The sequence below is a fragment of the Poecilia mexicana genome, unplaced genomic scaffold (assembly GCF_051168715.1).
Source record: "Poecilia mexicana isolate PSO_F unplaced genomic scaffold, ASM5116871v1 scaffold_17, whole genome shotgun sequence".
In the NCBI taxonomy this organism is placed as follows: domain Eukaryota; kingdom Metazoa; phylum Chordata; class Actinopteri; order Cyprinodontiformes; family Poeciliidae; genus Poecilia; species Poecilia mexicana.
The window spans coordinates 7,296,258-7,321,039 of record NW_028263386.1 but is presented as its reverse complement, the minus strand read 5'-3'; the positions used below and the strand labels follow the sequence as shown (position 1 = coordinate 7,321,039).

Genomic DNA, 24,782 nt, shown 5'->3' with positions numbered 1-24,782 from the left:
GTTCATTCCAAATAAACATTGATAAATAAATATTTAAAATTCAAACCAGACGTTTACATAAACTGAATAAAAAAAGACAAATGTTTTTTTCTCTCTGTGGCATAAAATCAGAGCAAACTTCTCTTGTTTCGTCTGACATGTTTTTATTCTCCGTCTCAAACGGTTCGATCCCAACAGTAGCCATTTTCTTCATGTATATTTTTCAAGAATGTCCATTTATTTTCTTTATTTTTGTTCTGAAGCCGTGGTTCCTCTTTGCTTTTTGCTGTGTTTGCCTACCAAGATGGCGCGGATCACTTCCAGTTCACACTAATAAATAAATCCGACATATTCTCTCATTATTGGTGTCACATTTAGCAAATATAAATTGTTTTGGTAATTCTAATTTACCTAAAACTAGATCATTTTGGTCTGATTTAAGCTTACACAGTGAGAAAATAAATTATTGACGTTTTATGAGGTCTAAACTTGAGAAACGACAGTCGGGCTTTTGCATATGAACAAATATCTCTGCACCTGAAGCGTCTCAGGCTGCAGAAGCGTTTCCTCATTTCAAGATGTGTAGTCACACATTTCACACAAGGAAACCATTTACTCCCCCAGACAGAAGGTGAGGCGAAGCTCGCATTTAAATTCAACATCAGCAGTTTACTTTGAGATGCCACAACAAAAATACGAGTACAAATGTCTCCTGATGAGCCTGAAGTCCAACCAAACTTTAACATCTCAACTCCTAAACATTAAAGGTTCATGCTTCCTTGAACAGGTTAGATCAGGTCAGCTCTGCCTGTTCTGGGCTCCTTCCAGCTGTTTTAAGCCTCTGTTACTTTAAATCAAAATAAGCTGCTGCTGGAAAAGCAGAAGTAGAGTCTCCTGCACAATCAACAAAAATGCATCTGACTTTTTATTGTGTTTTGTTTTGCAAAGCAATAAAACCCATCGAACAGCAAGCTCTGGAAACTAGCTTACCTGTTTATGAGTCAGTCAAATGACTGTCGCCCTACTGGATATTCAGGTCTGATGACGTTCTGTAAAACACAAGAGAAGGACAGGTGTGTTCAAGGTTCCTGCAGCTTACCTGATCTTTCTGAGTATCCTGACTGTCGTTACAGTTCATTAGAGTCTCGATTCATTAAACCTGCAATGTGTGAAACTATGACTGAAACACTTGCAGTCGTTCGTGGCTCAGGTGCAACATTAAAGGTGTTTATCCAAATGATCAACTTACCGTCATCATATTTAAAGTTACATTATCAGACGGACTAAAATATAAAGTTAAGTGGAAACTTGGTATTGTAAGCATAAAAATTGTAATTTATAGAATTTCTTTTAAAAATGATAAAATCAGGCAAAATACTTTTTTCCTTCCAAATCAGCTTCTTTCAATAAAAAAACGTGTGAAACTTTAACAAAAGCGGCAGGTGTGTGTCTGAGTCTGATGAATTTTTGTTTGTTCTTCATTCAGTGGGTAGAAAATCCAGAAATTTTACTCAAGAGTAGAAATACTTCATAATGAAACTACCCAACTAAAAGTACAAAGTACATCATGGTAAGAATACTCCCAAAAGTAAATTTTACTCAAGTAAATGTAACTAGTTACTACCCAACTCTGCAAATAAGTAATTTAGAGCTAAAACCAACGATTATTTTAGTAATTTATAAATATATGAATAAGTCAGACAATTAATCAGTTACTGGTATATAAAAAGAAATCCAGTTATCAAGTTTATACACCATTAGAAATACATTCAATTCCTTTATTATGTTAAAAATATATATTTTATTGTCTAAAATACAATAAGTGTGACTGGCAACAGCAAATGTGGGAACATTTATAAGTGCTAAAAACAATAAAACTAATTAGAAATTAAGGTTTTCCTACAGATTTCACTGCCTTGCTGAATATTTTTGGTCTAGTTTCTAGTGAAATTATCTTAGTTCACTTGAAATAAGACAAAACTAACATGCAAGAAAGTTTTCATCAGCTTGTTTTGAGTCAATTATTCCTTAATGTTGATGAATAAGTTCTGGTTCCATTTGCAGATCATTTAACTCGTAACAAGACATTTTTCTCATGATAAAAGTTAAATGATCTGCCAATGAAACGTTTTAATCAACATTAAGGAATAATTAACTTAAAAGAAGCTCCTGTGTCTCCTACATCTTGATGAAAAGTTATTTGTATGTTAGTTTGTCTTATTTCAAGTGGCTCAGGTATTTTCACTAGATTAGATCAAAAATAATTCAATTTGTAACATGGGAAAAATGTCCTTTTTAAATTGCTAAATTAGTTGATGATTATTTAAATAATTAATCGTTTCAGCTCTAGCCATTAAAAGCCCATAATTGATTTAGCAGACAATATTTCCCATGATGGAGGAATTTAACCTTTTGACCTGAACTGTATTTAATCAGCCTGAGTAAAAAACTGTAATATATGCAGTAAACAGCAGCTTTAAACCTTTGACGCTGATGTTTAAGTTGTAATAAGATCAAGCTCTGCTTTTTTATTTATTTATTTTATTTCAGATACACTGTGAAGGAGACTGAACTTCCTGTTCAGAGCAGAACCAGAACCAGTGGGACTGGGTGGAGATCCGTTCGCTGACCCACAGACAGCAGAACAGCAGCTGGTGTTACGATTATCGACACCATAAACGTCCTGCAGCCAAAGACAATTACAGCAATCACAGCCAAACACATCTGGAATGTAAAGAAGCCGATTTAAAATCACACGTTTCTCACACAGCTGCAGATTGATTTACGTTAAATCAGTTGATCTACGGAGAACATTAATGCATATTAAGGCAAGTTTGTGTTTTAACAACTGAAATAAAACATTTTGCTGGATGATAAGTTGTTCCAAAATTTATTGCGATAAACAATAATATTGTTTTGAGATCATTTTCAAGTAATATAATGGTAATAATGGCAAAATGCAACCGGAACTGGAAAACATTTTAAATATCCGAAATAAATAAAACAAGAAATGAAATGAATTATGAAGTATCCGAAAAGAAAACCTCAAGTTGAGCCCAAAGCACCAGACTGAAGATCACTTTAGATGGAGAGAAGAGAAAAATTATAATTCAAATTAAAATTATTGAGTATGTTTTAATTTATTGTGGAATTAATTAATTTAATTGTGGCATTAGTGTTTTTACAGGGCGTTCCAAGTATTCAAGGGTTAGACCTTTCATATTTTACGTTTTAATAAAATAACTCACTACTTTGAGCTTATCTATTACATCAAGTTCCAATAAAATACATAAAATAAAAAGTTATTATGCCACAAAGTGTGTCGAAGTGAGAAAGAGTGTGAATACTTTTGCAAAGTTCAGGATATTAAATATATTAACTGTTCTGTTTAAATTTCTAAAAGTGTGAAGATTTGTAAGCAGAATATTTTTCTTTTCCTTCGGCTAAACATTTCTACGTTAAGCTGCAAGGCGGATTCAGTGTAAGAGCGCAGCTACTGTATGAAGACATATTTTATGGATTCCTCTTTAAGTTTTCAAGGCGCAATCAGCTGTTAAATAAAGAAAATGCAGAGTAGAGATAAATATTCCGCCGTAATTTGGCGCCCCTCTAGAGGCGCCCCTGTGCGTCGCCTTTTGCGCCGCTGTTACCGTCATCCCCCCCCCCAACAATCTTCTTCATTCAGTCATGGGAAGTTTCTCTCTAGTCGTGCAGGTTCCCCTTGCGCTGCTTCTCTTTTCATCTTCCTCATTCTGCGTGTTAAAAGGGTCAGATACGAATCTAGATAAATCGATTGTCTTCCCTACAGAAACTCCCCAAACCGACCAGTTTTCCCAGTAACTGCCCTCTGATGACACAATTACTATCAGAGGCGAAGGGGCTGCACTCATAAACAGTCTGCAGCTGATTAGATTTCTCCCGTAAATCACTTAATCTCATTTGTCCCAATAGCTGTTGTCTCCTTTCCATCTGTCTGCTTTCGCGGATCCCTTATTAGATTACTGTTTATCAACAGAAACATTTTCATTACAGCCAGACTCATGTTAAGCGTCTTTTAAAAGCACCACTTTTACGTCAAATTGTTTAATTTAGTGTCTGCTTTCTCTCAAACACCCAGTCAAGCTCACATGTTTGAGTGCGGCCCTAACCGGAAGTTTTGTGTTCTTCCAAAGTAAAAGGCTCAACATGATGCAAATTTCATTTTGGTCACAAATATATAGTTTGTAGAGTGACAAACTGTATATATTTGGAACAGTATATATATTTAGGTTTTGGTAATAATTGCATTTCAAGATAAAAAAAAAAGATGTACTACCAACTTTTTCCAACATTTGTAGTTTTACTAAATCTGATTGGATCAATAATAATAGCTTTCGAAAATGTTTTTTTTTTCCGTTTTTACTTCACTTATGTTATTCAACACTAATTTTTCACTTGCATGTCCTTAGATTCTCCAAACTGTAAAAAAAAAAAAAAAAAAAAACTGTTTGAACTTGATGGATCCTCAAATTATTACGTTGGAATAAATTTGTTCTAAGTTGTAAGAAAATTGATATTATGAAGAGAATTTTCTAGACATTCATTTTAAGATATTTCTGTCCATTTAAAAATGTATGCAGGTATCATAAATCAAAATAACTAAAATAAAAAACAGAATAAAAAAATGCAATGTCTGATAATTCTAGAAAAAAATATTATGAATTTTTTTTATTATTATCATGTTTCTGTCACGCACAGTAAACTATTAGCAATCTTTCACCCAGACTTTTTGACAGTTGAGTATACTACTACTACTAATAATAATAACTATTATTATTATTATTATAAAATAGTTAAACCTGGAAAAAAAGACAAAATAAAAACACTTTGCAACAAATTGTTGTACGGAGGGCAGATCCTGCCATAATCAGCAGGAACACAATAATTACATGTTGTGTAATATAAAAGGGCAAATACTTCTTTTGCCCTTTTTCCTTTAACTTTTACAAAGAGTCAAAGGGGAAAAGAAAACATTATAGGAAAATAAAAAAGAAATCTGTAAATAATAAATATAAAGTGAGAAAATACAAAGAGGAAATGTTAGAGGAGAAAATAAACAAATAAAAAAGTGGCAGTAAAATAAAATAAAAAAAAACAGAGTGAGGAAAAATTATAAATAAAAACATGATAGTAAATACAAAATGTGTTAAATAAATGCAAAATATAAAAAAACTGAGAACAAATAAACAAGGAAGCTAAGAAAATAAGATTGGAAATAAAATAATATTTCTAATGTTATAATGTATAATTAATCATGTTGAAAATAAAAAAATAGTGTTGATTCATATGTAACCAAATTAGTTGGAAAAAGTTATTTATTTATTTTTTGGAAGTGATTTCTGGCACTTCATCAAACCATTTATTTATCTCTATATGTATTACCAATTTTGACAGAATCCATCCTCCATAAATTTGTAGCAACTTCAAAATAAAACTATATTCGTGCTGAAGACTCGCGGTTCGGGTTGTTTGTCGTTGCTTCATTTTATAGAGATCCATAACCGGAAGTGTCGTTTCCAGCTTGACAGCGCTGAAAGGCTGCCAAACAGAGGCTGACTGATGCTGCCCGCTGCGGTCTCCCTCAATGAGCCGAGGCCGAGCTGAACTTTCACATCTCCTCCTCCGCCGTCTCGGTCCGCCGAACCGAACCCGAAAAAACGCTTCTTCTTTTTTTTCTCAGATGCTCCACAGCCATTTTAAATTGAGCATCCCTCTGTGGGAGATCTGAAATAATAATAATAATACTAATAAAAAAAAATTTAAATAAAATCCCTCCGGGTCTGCGGGAGGAGCGGGTCTGAACTGAGGAGATGCCTGACGGGTGGCTCGGTTCTTCTGGGCATCCCGAGCATCGATTAGCGGAGAAATGCTGAAGTTTAGCGGCAGCTCGGTGGTCGCGGCGCTGCTCATCGCGGTGGTTTTCGGCGCTTTCTTCTTCTGCGAGTATCTCATCTACTTCCCGACCATCCTCAAGTGCGCCTGGCCGAAGCTGAGCCGTGCCCGGGGCGGAGAGGGCACCGACGGGCGGCCGGCGGACGCAGCGGTCCGCGCCATGGTGCTTTCGGACACCCACCTCCTCGGAGCGGTGGGGGGACACTGGTTCGACAAGCTCAGGAGGTAATCTCTCCATTTTACCCATCCATTTTAAACACCAGTAAGGTGAGGTGAGGTGAGGCAATAAAAGGAAAAGCCAAAAAATGACAGCGGGGTTGTTTCCAAACGCAGGGAATGGCAGATGGAGCGGGCTTTCCAGACCGCGCTCTGGCTGCTCAAGCCCGAAATAGTCTTTATTCTCGGGGATATCTTCGACGAAGGCAAGTGGAGCTCCCAGAAGGTAACAGAGCTCCATGTTTCCCCTCCTAATGCAGCTGCACTGCTTTTGGATTATCCTAACCATGCTTGGAAATAATAATAATAGAGGAAATAAACTGTGCATGATGTGGATTTAGAGGGTTCTGATCAGATTCTGGTTCTGTTTGGGCCCACAGACCGCAGGGTCTGATGTAAACATCTGCAGCCTCCATCCATCTCTCCACACAATGCTCCATTTATTTCAGATGCACCGATTTTGGCAGGTCAGCAATTACTGATCTTTAAAAATCCTGACCTGCCGATTCTGATTTTGGCCTTTACCAATTTTGTCTGAAATGTTACAAGATATAGCAAGAAAGTCCCTGAGTTGGCAACACTGAGGTGCCTATTGTTAACTGCAAACGAGCAGAAATGACCCGGTGGGCCGGCCTGTCAGCCAAACCTCTCTCACAGGAGAGCAGAAAAGGACAGTGGATGAATTTTAGACCTTTGCTGAGGTGGATCAGATCCGAAAATTGAGGAAATTGGTGCCGATTGGCCGATAAATTGTCTGGCTCATAAATCGGAGCACCCCAAATTTATTTCACTCACGCTGTAAAAATCATAGAATCTGAGAATATGATGAAATATAACCATTAAGTTTGAGCAGTTTGCCAAACACAAATAGAAAAATGTACAACAATCGCTCCTATTGTCATTTCTAGACCCGAGTGCAGCTCTACTTCCTCAGTGTTTGTTGAAAACTAAATAAATGTTCCGACTTGCTGACGATTGTTTAGATTAAATTAGGGCCCGGTCTGTCAGTCACACCTTTCTCACCAGAGAGCAAATGGTTGATTCTTAGACCTTTGCCAAGCTATTTAGGATCGGCTTCACATATAAAAATCGGCCGATCACCAATCTCCCAAAATTAAGGAAATTGGCACCGTTAAATCAGCTGGCCGATAAATCGGTGCACCTAATAACAAATGAAATATTAATCAGCATTGTGATGTGCAACGACGGCACTTGACAAAATTTAATGTCTGAACTGTGTTTCTATGACTTTGTATTATTATTATTATGCTGTTTGAAATGTCTTGCTGCTGAAATGTGCTCTACACATAAACTGATTGACTTGAAATAAAACATTTTTTCAGGGTTATAAATATCCTTTCGCTGCTAAACCTCCTCACATGTTAATAGTTTCAGCTCTAATAGAAAAGCAGCATCTGAGGGCCAATTAGAGCCTCATCACAGAAAACTTTAAACCCCTGAAGTAATTAATGGCCTCTGGCGGGGCGCCGCGGCTCGGAGCAGCCACCTCGGCCTTCCTTGGAGATCCCATTAGGACTCCTGAACTGCTCAGGTGAATTTCTGAAACCTTCTCTCTCCGTTTCTCTCTGCAGCACTGGGAGGACGACGTGCGCCGCTTCCACAGGATGTTTCGACACTCCTCGGACACAGAACTGGTCGTACTGGTCGGCAATCACGACATCGGGTTCCATTATGAGTAAGCACGCAACGCCTCTCCGCTTTGGCTCCTTTTGTGTAAAAATAAAACAACGGTTGACCTTTCAGAGGCGGGACGCTGCTGAAAATCCTGATGAATTAAACACTGAGATTAGAGCTCACACTCCCTGAGCATACTGATTTTATTTTTACTGCTGTCACTGTTAAACACAAAATCTTACCAAATATTTCCTGTCTGGTTTTAATGCAAATATTTTTTGTGAACACATTTGAGACAACATTTGCTTTGAATAAATAAACTGAATTAAATATCTTAGTACACTTGAAATATGACAAAGCTAACTTACAAGAAACAGGAGGTTGTTCTAAGCCAGTAATTCCTGAAGACTGATAAAAGGTTCTAGTTCCACTGGCAGATCATTTCACTTCTAATATGGGGAAAAATGTTTTATAATAAGTGAAATAATCTGCCAGTGGAACTAGAACTTTGTATCAATATTCAGGAATAACCAGCCTAAAACAAGCTCATATTTCTTGCTGAAAAGTTACAATAAAGTTAGTTTTGTCGTATTTCCAGTGTACTAATATATTTCCACTATAAACTAGACCAAAATAGTTGGATACATTCTGTGTTTTTGCAGTGCTGCTTCCAGAAATAGCTACCAGGAGTATCAGCGAAATCTTCTCTGCTGCAGAGCCGGAAAAACAAAAGGAGACGAGTTTGTCCACATTACATAAATGTTTCAGAAACGTTTGAGGTGTGAACCAATCGGAACGAGTTTAGTTAGATAATGCCAGAGTTATGTGTAGTAAATGCTGTCAGGAATGAGAACACACTGCAAAAACACAAAATGTAACTTAGTATTTTTGTCTAGTTTCTAGTGCAAATATCTTAGTACACTTAAAAAGAGACAAAACTATATTATAAGTAACATTTCAGCTAGATAAATTAGCTTTTTAAAGAAATAATTCTAAAAAAATCATTCTGGGAGATTATTTAACTTATTTTCCCATGTTACAAGTGAAAATTTATCAATATTAAGAAATTATTGACTTAAAACAAGCTCCTATATCTGTTGAAACATTATTTGTAAGTTAGTTTTGTCTTATTTCAAGTGTATTAAGATATTTGGACGAGAAACTAGAACATTAAATACTTGTGTTAGATTTTGTGTTTTTGCAGTGCACACAGTCTGAACTCTTTGGAAAACACAAAAGGCTTTATTGACTAAGGTTTCCTTACCATCAGCCCTCTGCACACCACCCTGCTGCACAAAGGTGAACCAAACACAGACTACTGCACCACTGCAAACCTGCAGAGTCTCGTTTTAGGAAGACACCTGGTTGTTTTTTTCAAAGTAACACAGGGCCTAGAAAAATATATAAATGTTGAGTATTATCACATGCTGTCCAGATCCATATTTTATTGGGATTTTGTGTGGTGGATAAACAGGCAGTAGTGCATAATTGTGATGCGGAAGGAAAATGAGACATGATTTTCAAAATATCAAGTGTTTACATTCAGCCTGATCTTAGTCAATACTTTGTAAAAATGACTTTTTGCTTCAGTTACAAATCAAAGTCCTTTGGGAAATGCACCAGTTCTGCACCTCTACAGACTAACTTTCTTTAAAGAATTTCACTCTTTACATTTAAAAGCAAGTTTTTCATAATATAACTCAATGTGATATATATATACATATATATATAAAATGTAAAATAAATTAATGTTCTGAAATGTTTGTAGTCTGGCAGCAAACTAAAGAAGAAAGAATTTATTTTTTATTTCTGTGGAAACTTTTAAACAGCAGCAGCGCCGCAGCTCTTAGTGGTTCTAGTTCATTTTTGATGTTCGAGACTTGCGCTACGTTTCAGAGATGTTGCATTCATTGTTTTTGCAGAAGGAAAGTGACACACGGTGCAGAAAATAATCTCGCAGTTAAATTTTTGATGCATGTGCTTCAGAGATGTGGGATTATGTCGACATGCGGCTGCTCTTACGGGCTTTGATTCAATCCGTGCAGCAGGGAGTGGAACTGGCACAGCCCTTATGTAACGGTGCATGACAGGCGTGACGTGCCGGGCTGAGCAGCAGCTTTTTAACCCTCACTGTTTGCGTTGTTGTGTTGTGTTTCCCCTGCAGGATGGACTGGTTCAAGCTGCAGCGCTTTGAGAAGGTCTTCAACGCCTCCTCCACCAGGATTGTTACCAAAAAGGGAGTCAAGTGAGTGACAGGAAGTAGAAAAGCATAAAATGCTGCAGCCATCAGTTAGGCTTCTTCACAAGAAAAAAATACACATTATTTAGTTTCTAGTAAAAGTCACTCTACACCTATTGTAAAAGTTCTCAGACTTTTCCTCCCTATTTTAAGAGATGGATTTTTAATAAAGGGGGGTTCTCTTGAGATGCTATGAGCGGTTAGTAGCTTACCCAGTTTTATTTCTCTCTAAATACATTTAAGTATTTTTAATGGGGACTTTTTCTGTATTAAAATACAATACATTTAGCCCTGACTGATACATTGTGATAAACGATAATATTGTTGTTTTAAGACCATTTTCAAGTAAAAATGTAATAATAATGGTAATGGCATAATGATGGGAGAACAGATTCTTAAAGATCAATAAACTTTAAATTCTAAAGAACCATGAACACATTAGCAACTGGAAGACATTTTAAATATCCGAAATAAATAAACAACAACAGAAATAACAAATGGAAAGAATCATAGTCTCTGTAAATACAAAAAAACAGGCTGGTTGAGGCCAAAGCACCAGATTGAAGATTTTTGTCGTCCAACTTTTGGTGGTGTTTTATGAAATTTTAAATCAGGGTTGAAGGAGATCGGCGGCAATAACGAAACCAAACGCTGTTTCTGCTAGAATTAAATGTGCTCAATTTATTTCCCCACAGATTACAGCAAAATAACATGCATCAAACACTGTTACTGCTAGAACAAATATGCTCGATTTATTCCCCACAGATTACAGTACAAAACACTCTATGACTAAAAACGTGATGCTCGATTCATTCAGGTTACCAGCGCTTACCTCGTGAAACGTGGCCGGAGAGCCTTCGGCCTAGAGACAAGCAGCAGCATCAACGTAGCTGGGCATTCGAACGCAATCCACAGCAGACTCTGACAAAAACCGCGGGCTTTTTCATATTTTATCCCTTAAACAAAGGGATGCCTGCGTGCAAAGGGGGAATGGCCATTTCCATCCTTGCAGGCGAGCCATCCAACCAGAGGTAGCCGCTCTCTAACCATGAGCCAATCATGGCCTGAGAGCGTGAACCAGCAGACCAATCAGAGCCCAACCCAAGTCAACCAGAGCCAAGCACGCCCTGTTCACGTGATCCGCATGAGCTTGCAGCATGATCAATTTGTATCAAACACTGAGCAGAATAAGTTTTATCAAACAAAGAAAGATCAAATTATAAAGAACAATAATCAAATTATAAAGAACAATACCCTGAGCAGTTTTATCAAAGAATAAAAAGATAAAAATACCATATCATTCCACCCCTTGGTCTTTGATAATCACTTTAGTCTTGTAATAATAATGAATGATTATCAAAGAACATAAAAGATAATAAAAAGATAATAAAAAGATAAAAATACAAAATACCAGATCAATCCACCCCTTGGTCTTTGATAATCACTTTAGTCTTGTATCCCGAATTCGCAAAGTAACTTTCATCTTAAGGCTGTGTTATAAATTCTATGAACCAAAGACCTTTTTACTCGTCTAATATATACACAAGTACAGACATTCAATAGCGTGAGGATTACTAAACATACAATCAAAGCTAAGATGGGGGGTATGTAGTACTTTTGAGCGGTTACAGACATTCCATTAAAAATATCCCACCAGTGATGTGCTGATGATTGCTCCATTAACTTAGCTGCATGTTTAACCTCCCCTGATGCGATGAGTGTGGACACTTTGAGACTGGAAACGCGGGACATATGTGACTGTATCATTTGTCGCAGGACAGTAGATCCATTCAATGCGCATTTGAATCGATCTAAAGATATCTCCAATGGTACTTCCAGGACTTGCCATTGCAGGTGGAAAGTGAAAAACAATAAATCATGCAAATGAAAATCACTGTTTAAATTTGTCATGCAATTAATTAATTGGTTTATTACTTATTACAACAGTGCCGGTTTAGATTGACTAACGCAATAATTTTGATTAATTAATTACAAAGATTCTAACACGTTACAAATTTTAAGTCATTTCATCAATCTGGCTTTTATTTTATTTTTTTTTTACACAAAAGTCCTGAGCTGGAACCTTTGTGTTTCTTATTGTGTTTCTGGTACGCCTGTAAACCTGACGCACAAGCGACATCTATAAACAAGAGCAATGACCGACAAAGCCATTTCTCTTGGCCCACCAGAGGTTAAAGTTCCCTTCATAAAACAATCTAATGCTTGAAAAGTCTGTTGTGCTCAAATTGTGCTAAAAGGAGTTAGCCAATCACTGAAGCTACTCAAGCCTAAAATAGCATCTCATTGCTAAACATGTTGCAGTAGCACCAATGTCTCCAGTGCTAATGTCAGCATCCAGATGTCTAAGTATTTTTTCATAGAAGTTGCATGAATGATCAGATTTTCTGAAATACTTTGCACCAATCTAATGGTTCAATAACATAAATAACTGATTAAAATAAATAAGTGTTGAGCTCATATGTCTATTCAATAATTTAGCATAAAAATCTTTTGCTTATTTTGTCAGCCATCACCATATTCAATAAATCTGAATTAATACAACATTTAATTTCCTTTTGGGATTGATAAAGTATTTTTGAATTGTGGTCGCAGGTGTAGTTTGGAGACGTTTTATCGTCTGCCAGTTAATCTGTGCCAGCTTTCAGCAGCCATCCTGGGATCTTATCGGGAATTAGCGCTTTCCCAGGATTGATCCTGTCGAGTCTTGGCCGACTTTAGCGATAAAAGCTGAAAGGTCGGATGGTGGAGGAGAACCAAATCTCTCCCTATAGCTGCTGGATTTGATGCTTCGAATAAAGAGTTGCTGAGCCGATCTGGAAGAGAAACTTCACTCTCCTCTGCCCTCTGTGGGGTTTTCCTCTGCCAGGCTCACCTGCTCTCCGCTGTGTTTTTGCTGCGTCGGTGCGTTTTGCAATCCTGATCCCCGTTAAAAGTGCAGACGCTGCCATGTTGTCCAAGCGCTGCCCTGCAGGCTGCATCACCTCTGTGGTCGTCAAAGGCTTATAGCAGCGCTTATGCTACCTACAGTTAACTCTTTTAGATTTGTTTGAATAAATTAGGAAGGTGTATTGATTCAAACTTAACTTTATGTTGAAAGGTTTCTCAGGTTTGTGTTGTAAAGCTTCTCCAACAGACAGATGGAGCTGCTGCTGCAACTGGAATCAATGATTTCTCAACAATGTGTGAAAGGCAGCGTGTAAATGAACGCGTCAGGGAGAAAATGGGTCATTTATTCTGACAGGATTGTTACTGTTCACCGTTCTGGAAAATATAGAGTCTGGAAAACGATGGAAGTTCATGGAGAGATTTCCAGGTTTGGATTAGAAAATATAGATTATTAGAAAAATAGTGGTGATAAAGACACCATCCATCCATCCATCCATCCATCCTAAACAGAACTAAGAACTGAGTTAAAGTATGTGTGATAATTTACCATAATGAGTCTAAACTTTACTTAAAATCTGCAGTACCTTAAAAGAAAAACAACTGTAAAACATTTCCCCATGAGGTTAGAAATCCCCACCTGCAGGTAAATTAGCAATAAAAATCTGTGCATGCTCCCCTCCTGTTTGCAGCTTCCTGCTGGTGAACAGCGTGGCGCTGCATGGCGACGGCTGCCCCATCTGCCAGTCGGTGGAAAAGGACCTGATCAAACTCTCCAGAGACCTCAACTGCTCGCTTCAGGTGGGAGCAGGTTTCTGCCAGCTCTCTGCGCCAGAGTTGGGTAGTAACTAGTTACATTTACTCAATTACATTTACTTGAGTAATTTTTTTGGGGAAAAAAAAACTTTTAGGAGTATTTATACTACCGGTGTACTTTTTAATTTCACTTGAGTAACTTTATTATGAAGTATTTCTACTCTTACTTGAGTAAAATTTATGGGTTTTCTACCCACTGAATGAAAAACAAAAATGTTTTAATCAAATGTTCTCCAGACATATTTTGTTAAAACATAACCAAATATTAAACAAACATGTAGTTTTTGTTAAAGTTAAAAAAAATGTAAAGAGAAATAATACCCTTGTTTTGATACTTTATATGGACATAATCAGGCACGTGCAGAAGGGGGGTCTGGGGGGGCTTGAGCACCTGCCCCTTTTGGTCAATTTTTTTTTTTTGGTATTATTTTCTAAGCCCTCTTCTGACACATAATAACATGTACTAAAATAATTTGCTTTTTGTTGGGGTTTTTTTTTGTACAACATAATAAGCCCCCCAGTCATCTTGTTACCTTTGACCTTTTGCCTGTGACGCATGACGCAGTTGCCTCTCGCGCAGTGAGATAAGGCGGCTAACTGGAGCTGAATATTGCAATACTTTCCTTTAACAAAATAGACCTGCAGAAAGAAATCACTAATAAAATATCTTACATATGCATAGTTGTATGCTTTAGAGATTTTCCTTAGCTTTGATTGTATATCTCACAATTTTGTTATTTATCATTGTTTATTAAACTCTGAAAGCTGTGTGGCATTTCTAATATTCTGTCCTAGAATGCAGTTAGATGTGCCCTTTTTTTTTGAGCACCTGTCCCTTTAGTGGTCTCTACACGACATAATGAATTAATCAACTTACAATTAACCATTGATTGAAAATGTTCCAAGAGTAAAGCCTAGTTAACAGGCAGAGTTTTTTTGTCCCTGTTACGAATTAGGACGCCCGGATTATTGGGATGATTTACAAAATAATCCTAACCGATAATCCTGTCGTTTGTGGTGTTAAGAGTGTTCTGGTCCTCTCGAAAGGACTTCCATCTAAAATCGGTGACATTCACAAACATTATTGGATTGTCTTGGTCCGATGTCGCAGTAAACTGGAACTACGAACTAGAACGCAACCTGTTGAATGTGACAGGTAGCCAATCAGAGCGCGGTGACGTAAGCACGTAGGGGAAGCCAAAACAAGAACATGGTGTAACCGAAAGTCCTGTGGATATCGAAGATGGAGGACCGACTCGTTGATATGTGGCAACAACGGGAAAGTTTGTTGAACATTTCGTGTAAGGCATATCACAACCAAAATGAAAAGGAGAAGAGTCTGAAGGAAACCGCTACCACCCGGTAACTTTTCAGCTACCAATCATAAGTTAGTTTTAACAATAACGTTTATTCACTGCAAATATTTCATAACATCAAAGCAGCAACAACTTAAAATCATATAATCAACCGGTGAAGCTAAATGAAACGACAGAACAAAAAAACAACCTAAACACATTGGAACACAAGTTAAAAAAATTAAACTCACCTCCTTATCATAGCGCAGCAGTACTTTAACACTTTTTCTTTTTGTGACGTCTTTAATCGCTTAAGAGAACTCCACTATCACCACTGCCTCTAAATCGTCTGCCATGTTTGTTTACTCTTAATTCCCGTACGATATCGCGGGGTTCTTCTTCTTCTTTGATATCGCGGGGTTTTACGGGATTTCCTATCTTAAATCTTAATATTCTTGAGTGAATGCAGTTCACAGAATGCGACCAAAACTAAGATATTTTTTTATAACATGTGTGGTATCTCAAGTTTTGAAAATCGGCCAACAATTTTTAAAACCTGCCGTGTGACATAAGCCCTTCGTTTAGAGTTGTATTTGACCTCCATCCAGCTTAGGGCGCCACTGGTCACCCTTCAGCGAAACCGTTGATACAGAAACAAAGATGGCGGCCAGAAGAGAACGGGAAAGAGAAACGGTTAAACCAAAAGTCCGGTGTGGGATGTGAAATGCACTTTATGCGGTTCTAGTTTGAAATATAAGCACTCGTTAACTCCTTACGTTTCACCTTAAACAGATAGCGCTCATTCAGCGTCAACAATTAAACATTATTAATGGTACTTCATGGCGCGAAGTTTTAATATTTCTTCAGGAGCAACCATAGATGGCACATCTATGAACATCTGTTTATTGGGAATTAAGTGTTTTGCATATTTTCTTCTTAACATTTTTCATTTTTCTGCCCAGCAACATAGTCAATCAGAGGTAAAAACAGTCCCTGTGTGTTTACTCCTGTGCAGAAGTCGCAGTCTGACGGTGAAGAGACAGAGAACTGTGAGGGCTCCCAGTCCTATCCTCCCACCGCCCCCATCATGCTGCAGGTAAACCGGGATAAAATCTGAAGCCGCTCCGCTCAGTCCAACATTTAAAAATCTATTTTATGTGGCCAACAAAGATTATAACAGTTGGATGAACCTACCCTTTATGGAAGAGTGTAAGGCTGCAACAAACGATTATTATCTGATTATCAGATTTTAAAAATGCCTGCAGATTTTTCTGTGAATTATCCCATTGTATACAATATTAGAAATACACAAGATTCAAATAATTCAATTTCTTTTTTTAAAATAAGAAAATAATCTTTTCCATGCTTTAAATGCAACAGCATTCCTTTCATGTACGCTTGAGTATTTGTAGCAAAGAAAGTAAAAAAAAAAAATACTTTTAATAATGTGAAAAGTTCACCTAATATTACTACAGTACATGACTAATCTGGTGATAATATTTTTAATAAATTGATTAATAACTGTAGAGCTAAAGGTGATTGATGGTAGATTTATTACAGGGTTTGAACCAGGTGAATGTAAAGCTTGAGGAGTTCGTGGTAGAACAGATTTATGGACAAAGAAAGATGTTTTCGTACAGCTCTGGTTTAATTACTGCTCTGAATATGTTTTACCTTTTTTAAATCTGTACACTCCAGTTATTGACTAATCGATTACTAAATTAGTTGAGGATTATATCAATAATCTTATTAATCACGATTAATACGATTAATCATTTCAGCCCTAGAAGGGTAGTTGTAATGTGACAAAATGTGTGTGTGTGTGTGTGTGTGTGTGTGTGTGTGTGTGTGTGTGTGTGTGTGTGTGTGTGTGTATATATATATATATATATATATATATATATATATATATATATAAATTGTTGTACTTTTAGCTTGATGCAGCGGCAGCACCAGACTTTCTGCCTCAGTTTTGTAGCTTCAGGTTTAGACTTTCCCATCTTTTATCTGACATTTAACACACAGATGCTCTGACATCTGCTTCTCCTGCAGCACTACCCGCTGTACAGAGTGAGCGACGCCAGCTGCACGGGGCAGGACGCCGCGCCGCCTGAGGAGCGCCACCTGCTGTTCAGAGAGAAGTACGACGTGTTGTCAAAGGAGGCCTCCCAGCGGGTGAGTCTTCTGCAGTATTAGCGTTGAGGTGATGAAAGCGGTGATGTAAGGAAGCAGCTCCTAAGGTGGATTTGGGTCGTTTCTTCTTTTCCCTCTTCAGCTGCTGCAGTGGTTTAAGCCGCGGCTCATCCTGAGCGGACACACCCACAGCGGATGTGAGGTTCTCCATGACAACAAGTACCCAGAAATCAGCGTGCCGTCTTTCAGCTGGAGGAACAGGAATAACCCCAGCTTCATCCTGGTGAGTGGGAACACAGAAACGTTCTGCGGAGAGACAGATTATTTCATTTTTAGCTGTTTTTGCACCTTGAGGTTACCCCAAGTTTGTTACAGTAGAGTTTTTTTTTACTAAACTTTGCAGTTTCGAAACCTGAAAGTGTGCTGGGATTTGTAAAAATCTACTCAATGAAGAGTGTAATGACAAAACAAATCCAGTCTTAATATCGTTTTACTCGTTTATGACTTGGTTTGTCCAGCTTCTTAACATGCGGTTCTATTTACTGTTTAGTTCAGTGAGTTTCATTGAGATTTTATGCAAAGTCTTGTATTAAAAAACTGAAAAATCACAAAATCTGTACCAGGTATTTTTTCCCAGTTTCTAGTGCAAATAAATTAGTACACTTGGAAACTCCCCCCCCCCCCCCCCATAAAAGTAACAGTAACTTTTCACCAAAATATAGCAGCTGGTTTTAATTGAATAATTCCTTAATATTGGCCTAAAAGGTGCAGCTTTTTTAACTTATAATGTGTGAAAAATGTCTTTTTATAAGTGAAATAATCTGGCAGTGTTAGTAGCAGTAGTACTTTTCTCTCCGATGTGGGAAAAGATGACAAATTTAGGTGAATTTAGTTTAAGTTTTCAACACTTTTATTTTAGTTATTTACTTAAAATAAGCTCTGAAAAGTTACTTTTATGTTAGTATTGTCTTATTTCAAGTATCCAAAGATATTTGCACCAGAAACTAGACCAAGTATACCTGGTAAGATTCTGTTTTTCCATTTAAAGTTAAAAATCTGAAAACGGGGCTTTTATTTCTATCCAGCCTCTTTGTTTTTGTTGAACCACCTGTTGCTGCTGCTGTTCCTACGAGAAAAGTCCTTTTTCCAAAACAACTCCAGCTCAGTCGGATTGGATGGAGAGCATCTGTGGAAATCAAGTTTTTAAAGTTTTGACAGATTTCCAATTGAACTTTGACTGGGCCACTCTTAACTCCGGCTCACCGTATCTTTTTATGTGGCCCTCCAGACTCCAGACGGCAAGTTATATTAATCAGTCACTCAAGCTTTTCATGATTCTGCGATTGTGAAGATGCACACAAAATCAACAAATCCCAGAGTTATAGTTGGGAACTTTCCTTATTAACAAAACAGTTATAAAAAAATGCAAGTAGAAAAAATGAAGGGCATCAGAAAGAGGAAAACAATCTTAAATTATTTTAGTTTTATTCCTAATAAATAACTGAGTATATAGCAACATTTTCACATAAATGGTCAAAAATATTGGGTTTAAGTGACGCTAACTCCCACCTGCAGATGGCAGTATTTCTTATTTTTACACACTGTTGCCTCAGCCTTACTTGACATCAAGTTATAGTCTGTGATTGACATTTATCATCAGAAATAAGCACAAAATTCTTTGTAAATATTTCTAAATTAGTGCCACAAAATCTGATTTTTATTGCAAAAAATCTCAAAAACTATCAAGCAACCTTGTGGGACTGATCAAAGTGAAAAGATGTTCAATATTTTTTTATTTTAAGAAGTACTTATTGAATGTTTATTCATATTTTAATGGTTGTTTGAAGGGATTTATCGGTACGTTCTGGCACAGCCGACCCTTTGAGGGCGTTGATGGCGTTCATGTGGCCCAGAGTGAGTCGGGTTTCCTCGCTGCTCTAAACCTGCGTTCTGCCTCTGGCTGTATGTTCAGGGTCGCCGCGCTGCTGGAAGGCCAACCTCCTGTCTCAGCTCTTTTCCAGACCCTTTCTCCCAGGAAGCGCCCCGTTTTTAGCTCCATCCATCCTCCCATCAACTCTGACCTGCTTCCCCTGTTCCTGCTGGAGAAAACCATCCCCACAGCATGATGCTGCCACCACCATGTCTCACGGTGTGAATGCTGTTTGTTCACTAATGTGGTCCATACACCTGTTCATCCATCCATCCATCCTTCCATTCATCCATCCATCCATCCATCCATCCATCCATCCATCCATCCATCTATTAGGGCTGAAACGATTAATCGTCATGAATCAATTATTCAAATAATCGGTTAATCGTTAGCTGGAAAATACCAGTTTATTTTCTTATTTAAAAAGGAATTACTTCTTTATATGTGTGTCTTTATGCATTTCTAATATTGTACAAATGTGCCATTTTTAAAAAAAAATCTGATTGATCGATTAATCATCAAACGATAGAATAATCAATTACTGCAAAATGCCTGATTGGTATTTGGGGTTAAAGGTCACCAAACATTTGCAGGTGGGTTCAACAGGTATCCATGAGGAATGACTTCACAGCCAAAACAAGAGAATAAATAATAATTTTGCTTTTTTTATTGTAAAATTCTGAATCATGTTTTAATATTCTAAAATAATTGAATTAGTTTAGTTTGTTTTGTGAACTTTTGTGATGTTTTCTTGTATAAAAATCATTTGATGTTTCTTTTTTAATCTGTTTGCATTTTTCTGTTCAATTTTCTAACCTTATTTTTCTTATTTATTCAAGAATTGATATCAGTTTTACTTCTTTTTCTCACAAAAAATGCTGCAGCTGTTAGCTTCCGGGCGCCCTCTAGTGGCGAACGTGGAGAACTTACAGGCGGCTAACATCTCTCTACCTCCCCAGGCGTCGGTGTCGCCCGGCGGTCACTCCTTGTCCAAATGTTTCCTCCCGGAGGAGAGCACGGTGATCGGGGTGTATTGCTCGGCCGGAGCCGGGCTGCTGCTGCTGCTGCTGGCGCACTGTCTGTGGATGAAGGGGCTGCTGCAGCTCAGCCTCTGCCTGCTGGGGAAGCACAAGTCTCTGTGAACTACGTTACCCAGAGTGCACCTCGCCTGGTAACATACCCGGGTGTCCGTCCGCACAGCCTCAGTTTGTTTGTTGAATCATGTGAAGGATATAAGTATATTTATATCTATATAAATGTGTAAATCAGTGCTGGCATTGATGATGATAATCGGTTTTAAAGTCGGACATTTGTCGGGCTGGACATGTAAATAAACGCTGCTGTGAGTTGGAGCTGCCAATCATGATTTATTTCATTTTAATTATTTTATTTTTAAAATCTGTTCTTGATGTCAGACCATCCGTCACCGCTGCTCGTTGTTTTTTATGATCTGTATGTATTTAATCAAGACTTTCTGTGCCAAATTGTTGACAAGTTTCTGATGAGATGTTCTTAATAAAGAGTTTTCTGGTGGAAAAAACGAAGCAGAGAACAAGAAAACTGTCTATCAGCAATTATCTTTGCAGAAGCTTTTTGGTTTATCTTCTAAATATGTTATTGTTTATTTTTCCCCAACATTTATTTCGTAAAACCTGTAGTAATGCGATGATGCGTTCAAGTTACCTCGGAAGTCAGAACTTTCATTCTGTTAACCAGTGATGGGCACAGCTAGCTAAAAAGTTAGTAAAGCTAAATGTTGAAGCGTTACAACAACAGAGCCTATTTAGCAGAAGCTAATGCTAAGGTGCTAACTTCAAAGCATATATGCAATTGAAAAGCTACAACACTTAAGCACAGATTTAATGTTTAAATAATTTACATATCTAATGCCATTGTTTTTTTTTCTATTTTTAATATTTTGTTCTCTTATTTCAATAAAGTTACTGGGGAAAAAAATATGAGCGTGGAACTGTTGAGTAAACGGTCATCACCCACTTCAAAATAAAAGCATGAAAAATAAACATCTTAACTTGAAGAATTGTTATACAATTGATAACCAAAACGTTAACACAGACGTCACACTTTATTAAACTGCACGTTTTCTAAACAGCTAAATAAATTAGTATTTTATAATTTAGGAAGCCAGCTGCGCTAGCAATAGCGCATTAGCATAATTGTGCCCACCACTGCTGCTGCCAACTAACTCAAGGCTAAAACTCTTTTAAAATAGTTAAAAACACAGTTGGTTGCAGTATTTCCTGATTTAAAAAACGCTTCCCCTAACAATCCCAAAGTTACCAAGCCTTTCTCTGCTCTTTCTGCTGCCTTAGAAACACTAAAAAAAGAAGAGGAAAAAACAAAACGGACACAGCTGGACACCAGGGTGGAAATAAAGCAAAGTCCTCTAATGTGCCTCTTTATTTAAAGAAAATAAAAACGTCATTTAATCATCCTCCCAAGGCCCAAACAAGGCTTTTCGCACCTCCAGTCAGTTCACTCTCTTTCGGGGATAGACGTGTACGGTAGCAGAAGAAAAAAAGGCTGATGCTGTTTGTACAAGGAAAAGAGCTCGTCTTGTTGGGTGCTGCTCACACATTCATAGTGCCTGTGCCATTAAAGTATGGCTCCAAAGGACCAAAGAATTACTAATATTGCACGCTCTCATTTATTCATCTTCATCCTAAACATGCTTTCCTATGTGTGTATGTATACATATTTACCGTATACATACATAGGTATGTACACCTAGGCACACACATAATTAAACATGTATAATTGTACATATATATTTATATAGACCTATAAATTTACATGTACATACATTTATAAAATTTTACACGCACGACACGCACTCGGCCTCGCATACGCACACGATGTGTCTGTGAGTCTATGTTTCTTATGTACACATGCGCACAGGCACGCACATCAGCACAGATCTCACACGCTTCATCTCAAAAAACTAAAATAAAAACAAAAAGTAAGTTGGTTCCTATTAAAACAACACCAGGTTGCAATTTGGACACTTTCAATGGATTTTCCAATGTTTGTTTAAAGCTGTGAAATTCAAAAAATATATTTATATATATTTATATATAAGGAGAAAAAACAAAAGTAAAACTGAAACAACGAGAAAAAAAGAAAAAAAAAGGCATGGCGCTGCAACATCTGGTCTTCACTGCAGGTAAGTGGTTAATTTGCATAATGTATACAGGTTTTTAGGATTTTTATTTTTTTTGTCCGTATTTTTTTCTTTTTCTTTTTTCTCCCCCGTTTTTTACTAAACAGCATTTCCTTTATTTTTATAAACCAGAAAAAACTAAACTCTACAGAGAAAGTCCCCTACCCGCAGTCTCTTCGCTGCCGATAGTTTTTGACATCAAGCTGTACAGCGCAGTCGAAAACATACTTACATCTGAGCTCATTTACAGGTACAGCCATAATCAAGGCACAAAGATCTACAAGTAGATTTGTTTTTCTTTCAATTAAGTTGTACAAAATAATATTACATTTTACAGTCTGTACAGGATAATTCGACCTTGCACAGTGTACAAGTTAACAAAAAAAAACAACAAATACATTTTTTCCCCTCCTGCCCTCCTCCCATTCAGTATCTCTAAGCTAAAAAGGGTGGAAAAAAAAAACAAAACAATAAAACAAAACCAGAAAAAGGACGCCGGTTCGAGTCCGTGGAGGCAGCAGGGCTAAGGTGCAGAGAGCTCAGTCGTCATCGCGTTATTTCCTGCCCTCCTTTCCCCTCCTTTTTTATCTCATCTCTCGCTCCACAAGTCTCTCGGCAAGCCAACATCGTGACAGGGCGGGTAATAAATATTATGATGCTACATTGTGTGTATGTTTCCTCTGGAGAAATAAAATAAACAGCAATAAAAAGAAGGACTTTTAAAGGAAATGGTTCCTCTCTCCGTCAAACGATGGAGGAGGCGGCGGCGAAGTTACGGTGGCGGTTCATTCCTGCCTCTACACTGAGGTCCTGTCGGTGTGTGTGTGTATTTTTCTTTTCTTTTTTTATTTCCACACTCTTTACCAAAACAGGTCCCAAAAAAACAATAAAGAGGGCAAAAAAAAAATCTAAAATAATAAAATCAGGAGGTAGCCCGAGGCTTAGTGGAATGACAAAAATGAAGGCATTTAAAAAAAAAAAAGGAAAAAAAAAGAAGGAAGGATTCAAAGAAAAATATTCAAGCAGCACGTGACAACTTTGTTCCCCGAACTTCCAATAACATCATCGGATTAAAGGGGATAAATCAAGAAAAAAAGTACAAAAAAGTTGAAAAGATGAAGAGGATTTGACACACTTCAGTAGTACTTCATATTCCTCGACAGGAGGGGGAATCTGAGGGTCTCTGGGGAGTAGAAAGGGTTCGTCAAGGATGCAGAGTGGCAGAGAGGAAACACAGAGGGGCCAACAGAGAGAGAGAGAGACACAGAGAGAGAGAGAGGGACGCGTCTCTGCCGTCCATCACAACAGTTCGTACTGCCGCAGGTGCATTCTCTGGATGATGTCCCGGCAGTCGTTGAACACCCGCCGGATGTTCTCCGTGTCCACGGCGCAGGTGAAGTGCGGGTAGCAGTAATGTCTGCCGTCGCCGCTCGCAGTGCTGATCCGCTGCGGGGGAGACGACAGGAAACCGTCAGGGTTTCAGAATAAAAGCCCTGATCGCAGGAAAGTGCTAGGCCGCAAAAACAACTGAAGCAAGAAGTCGAGGAAATTATGGACAACCCTGACCGCCCTCTTCACGAGACAGAGCGTCTTCAGTCAGAGGCTCCTTCAGATTCACTGCAATACAGACTGCTACAGGAGATCTTTCCTGCCAACAGTCTACAGTAACTCTGAAGAATCTGAATTCATATGAGCTACAACAACATTTAATTTACCTTTGGGATCAATAAAGTATTTTTGAATTTGAATTTAATTTTGGGAAATATGGATTTTTTTCTCTCTAACCAATCCACTCCTTGTGTTTCTACACTGCAAAAAAACAAAATTTTACCAAGTGTTTTTGTCGGGTTTCTAATTAAATATCTTATTGCACTTGAAATAAGACAAAATTAACAAGAAAGAAATAGGAGGAGCTTGTTTAAAGTCAATAATTCCTCAATAATCATGAAAAAGTACTGGTTCCACTGGAAGATTATTTAACTTTTAAAGTGGGGAAAATGTCTTGTTATATAAGTGAAATAATCTGAAAACTTGAAAAATGAGCCTGAAGTGGCTATTTTTTATATAAAGTCTGAGAATATTCATGTGATAAAACGGTCTAGTCAAAGTTTTCCTTCCTGTCTGAGGCACTGCTGCTTTGCAAAGAAAAATGGGTATAATCTCTAATCCCAAAATATTTTGTCTTATTTTGCATCACATAAAATCCCAAAGCAATATTTAATTGTACAGTTGTAACAAAACCTGGGAAATATTTGCAAAGCACCGCTAATAGAACATTTCCCAGCAATTAACTGGTTAAAAACACACCTGGAGAGATTTATAATTTCTCTTTCATTTTAACCAACTTCTTCTCTGAAGATTCAATCCCATTATGACCAAAACAAATGTAGAAATTCTGTTTTTAGATCCGCCGTTGTCTAAATATAGCGACAGTCACCACGAACGCGGTTAATATGAGTCAGGCAGTGACCAAACAAGCATTTTTAGACCAGCGTTAGTCATCATTAAGATGCAGTCGTCTTATTT

The 24,782-nt window shown here is 37.6% G+C and overlaps 3 protein-coding genes across 5 annotated transcripts in view; 2 read left to right on the top strand and 1 right to left on the bottom strand.

The window, feature by feature from the left end:
• LOC106930957 (uridylate-specific endoribonuclease C-like) overlaps nt 1-24,782 on the top strand; it is a 138,655-nt gene that overhangs the window by 13,989 nt on the left and 99,884 nt on the right. The gene's annotated exons all lie outside the window — the stretch shown is intronic.
• Nucleotides 5,480-20,638, top strand: mppe1 (metallophosphoesterase 1). Of its 2 annotated transcripts, XR_001420962.2 has the most exons (10): nt 5,480-6,135; nt 6,244-6,352; nt 7,719-7,822; nt 9,926-10,006; nt 13,597-13,705; nt 16,031-16,111; nt 17,068-17,190; nt 17,291-17,431; nt 19,121-19,297; nt 20,038-20,175. XR_001420962.2 is itself a non-coding variant. In XM_015008827.2 (9 exons), exons 1-9 carry the CDS (start codon nt 5,885-5,887, stop codon nt 20,218-20,220), a joined length of 1,182 nt encoding a protein of 393 aa, XP_014864313.1. In that variant the 5' UTR covers nt 5,486-5,884; the 3' UTR covers nt 20,221-20,638. The 2 variants fall into 2 exon arrangements, 1 of the variants encoding a protein (XP_014864313.1); XM_015008827.2 differs by lacking the exon at nt 19,121-19,297 and having other exon boundaries at nt 5,486-6,135; nt 20,038-20,638.
• The window catches only part of LOC106930948 (guanine nucleotide binding protein (G protein), alpha activating activity polypeptide, olfactory type), an 86,862-nt gene continuing 83,542 nt past the window's right edge, over nt 21,463-24,782 (bottom strand). For both annotated transcript variants that reach the window (XM_015008824.2, XM_015008825.2), the window contains exon 12: nt 21,463-23,702. In XM_015008824.2, the coding sequence (XP_014864310.1) occupies nt 23,556-23,702 (147 nt within the window). In that variant the 3' untranslated portion in view covers nt 21,463-23,555. The remainder of the gene's footprint in view (nt 23,703-24,782) is intronic.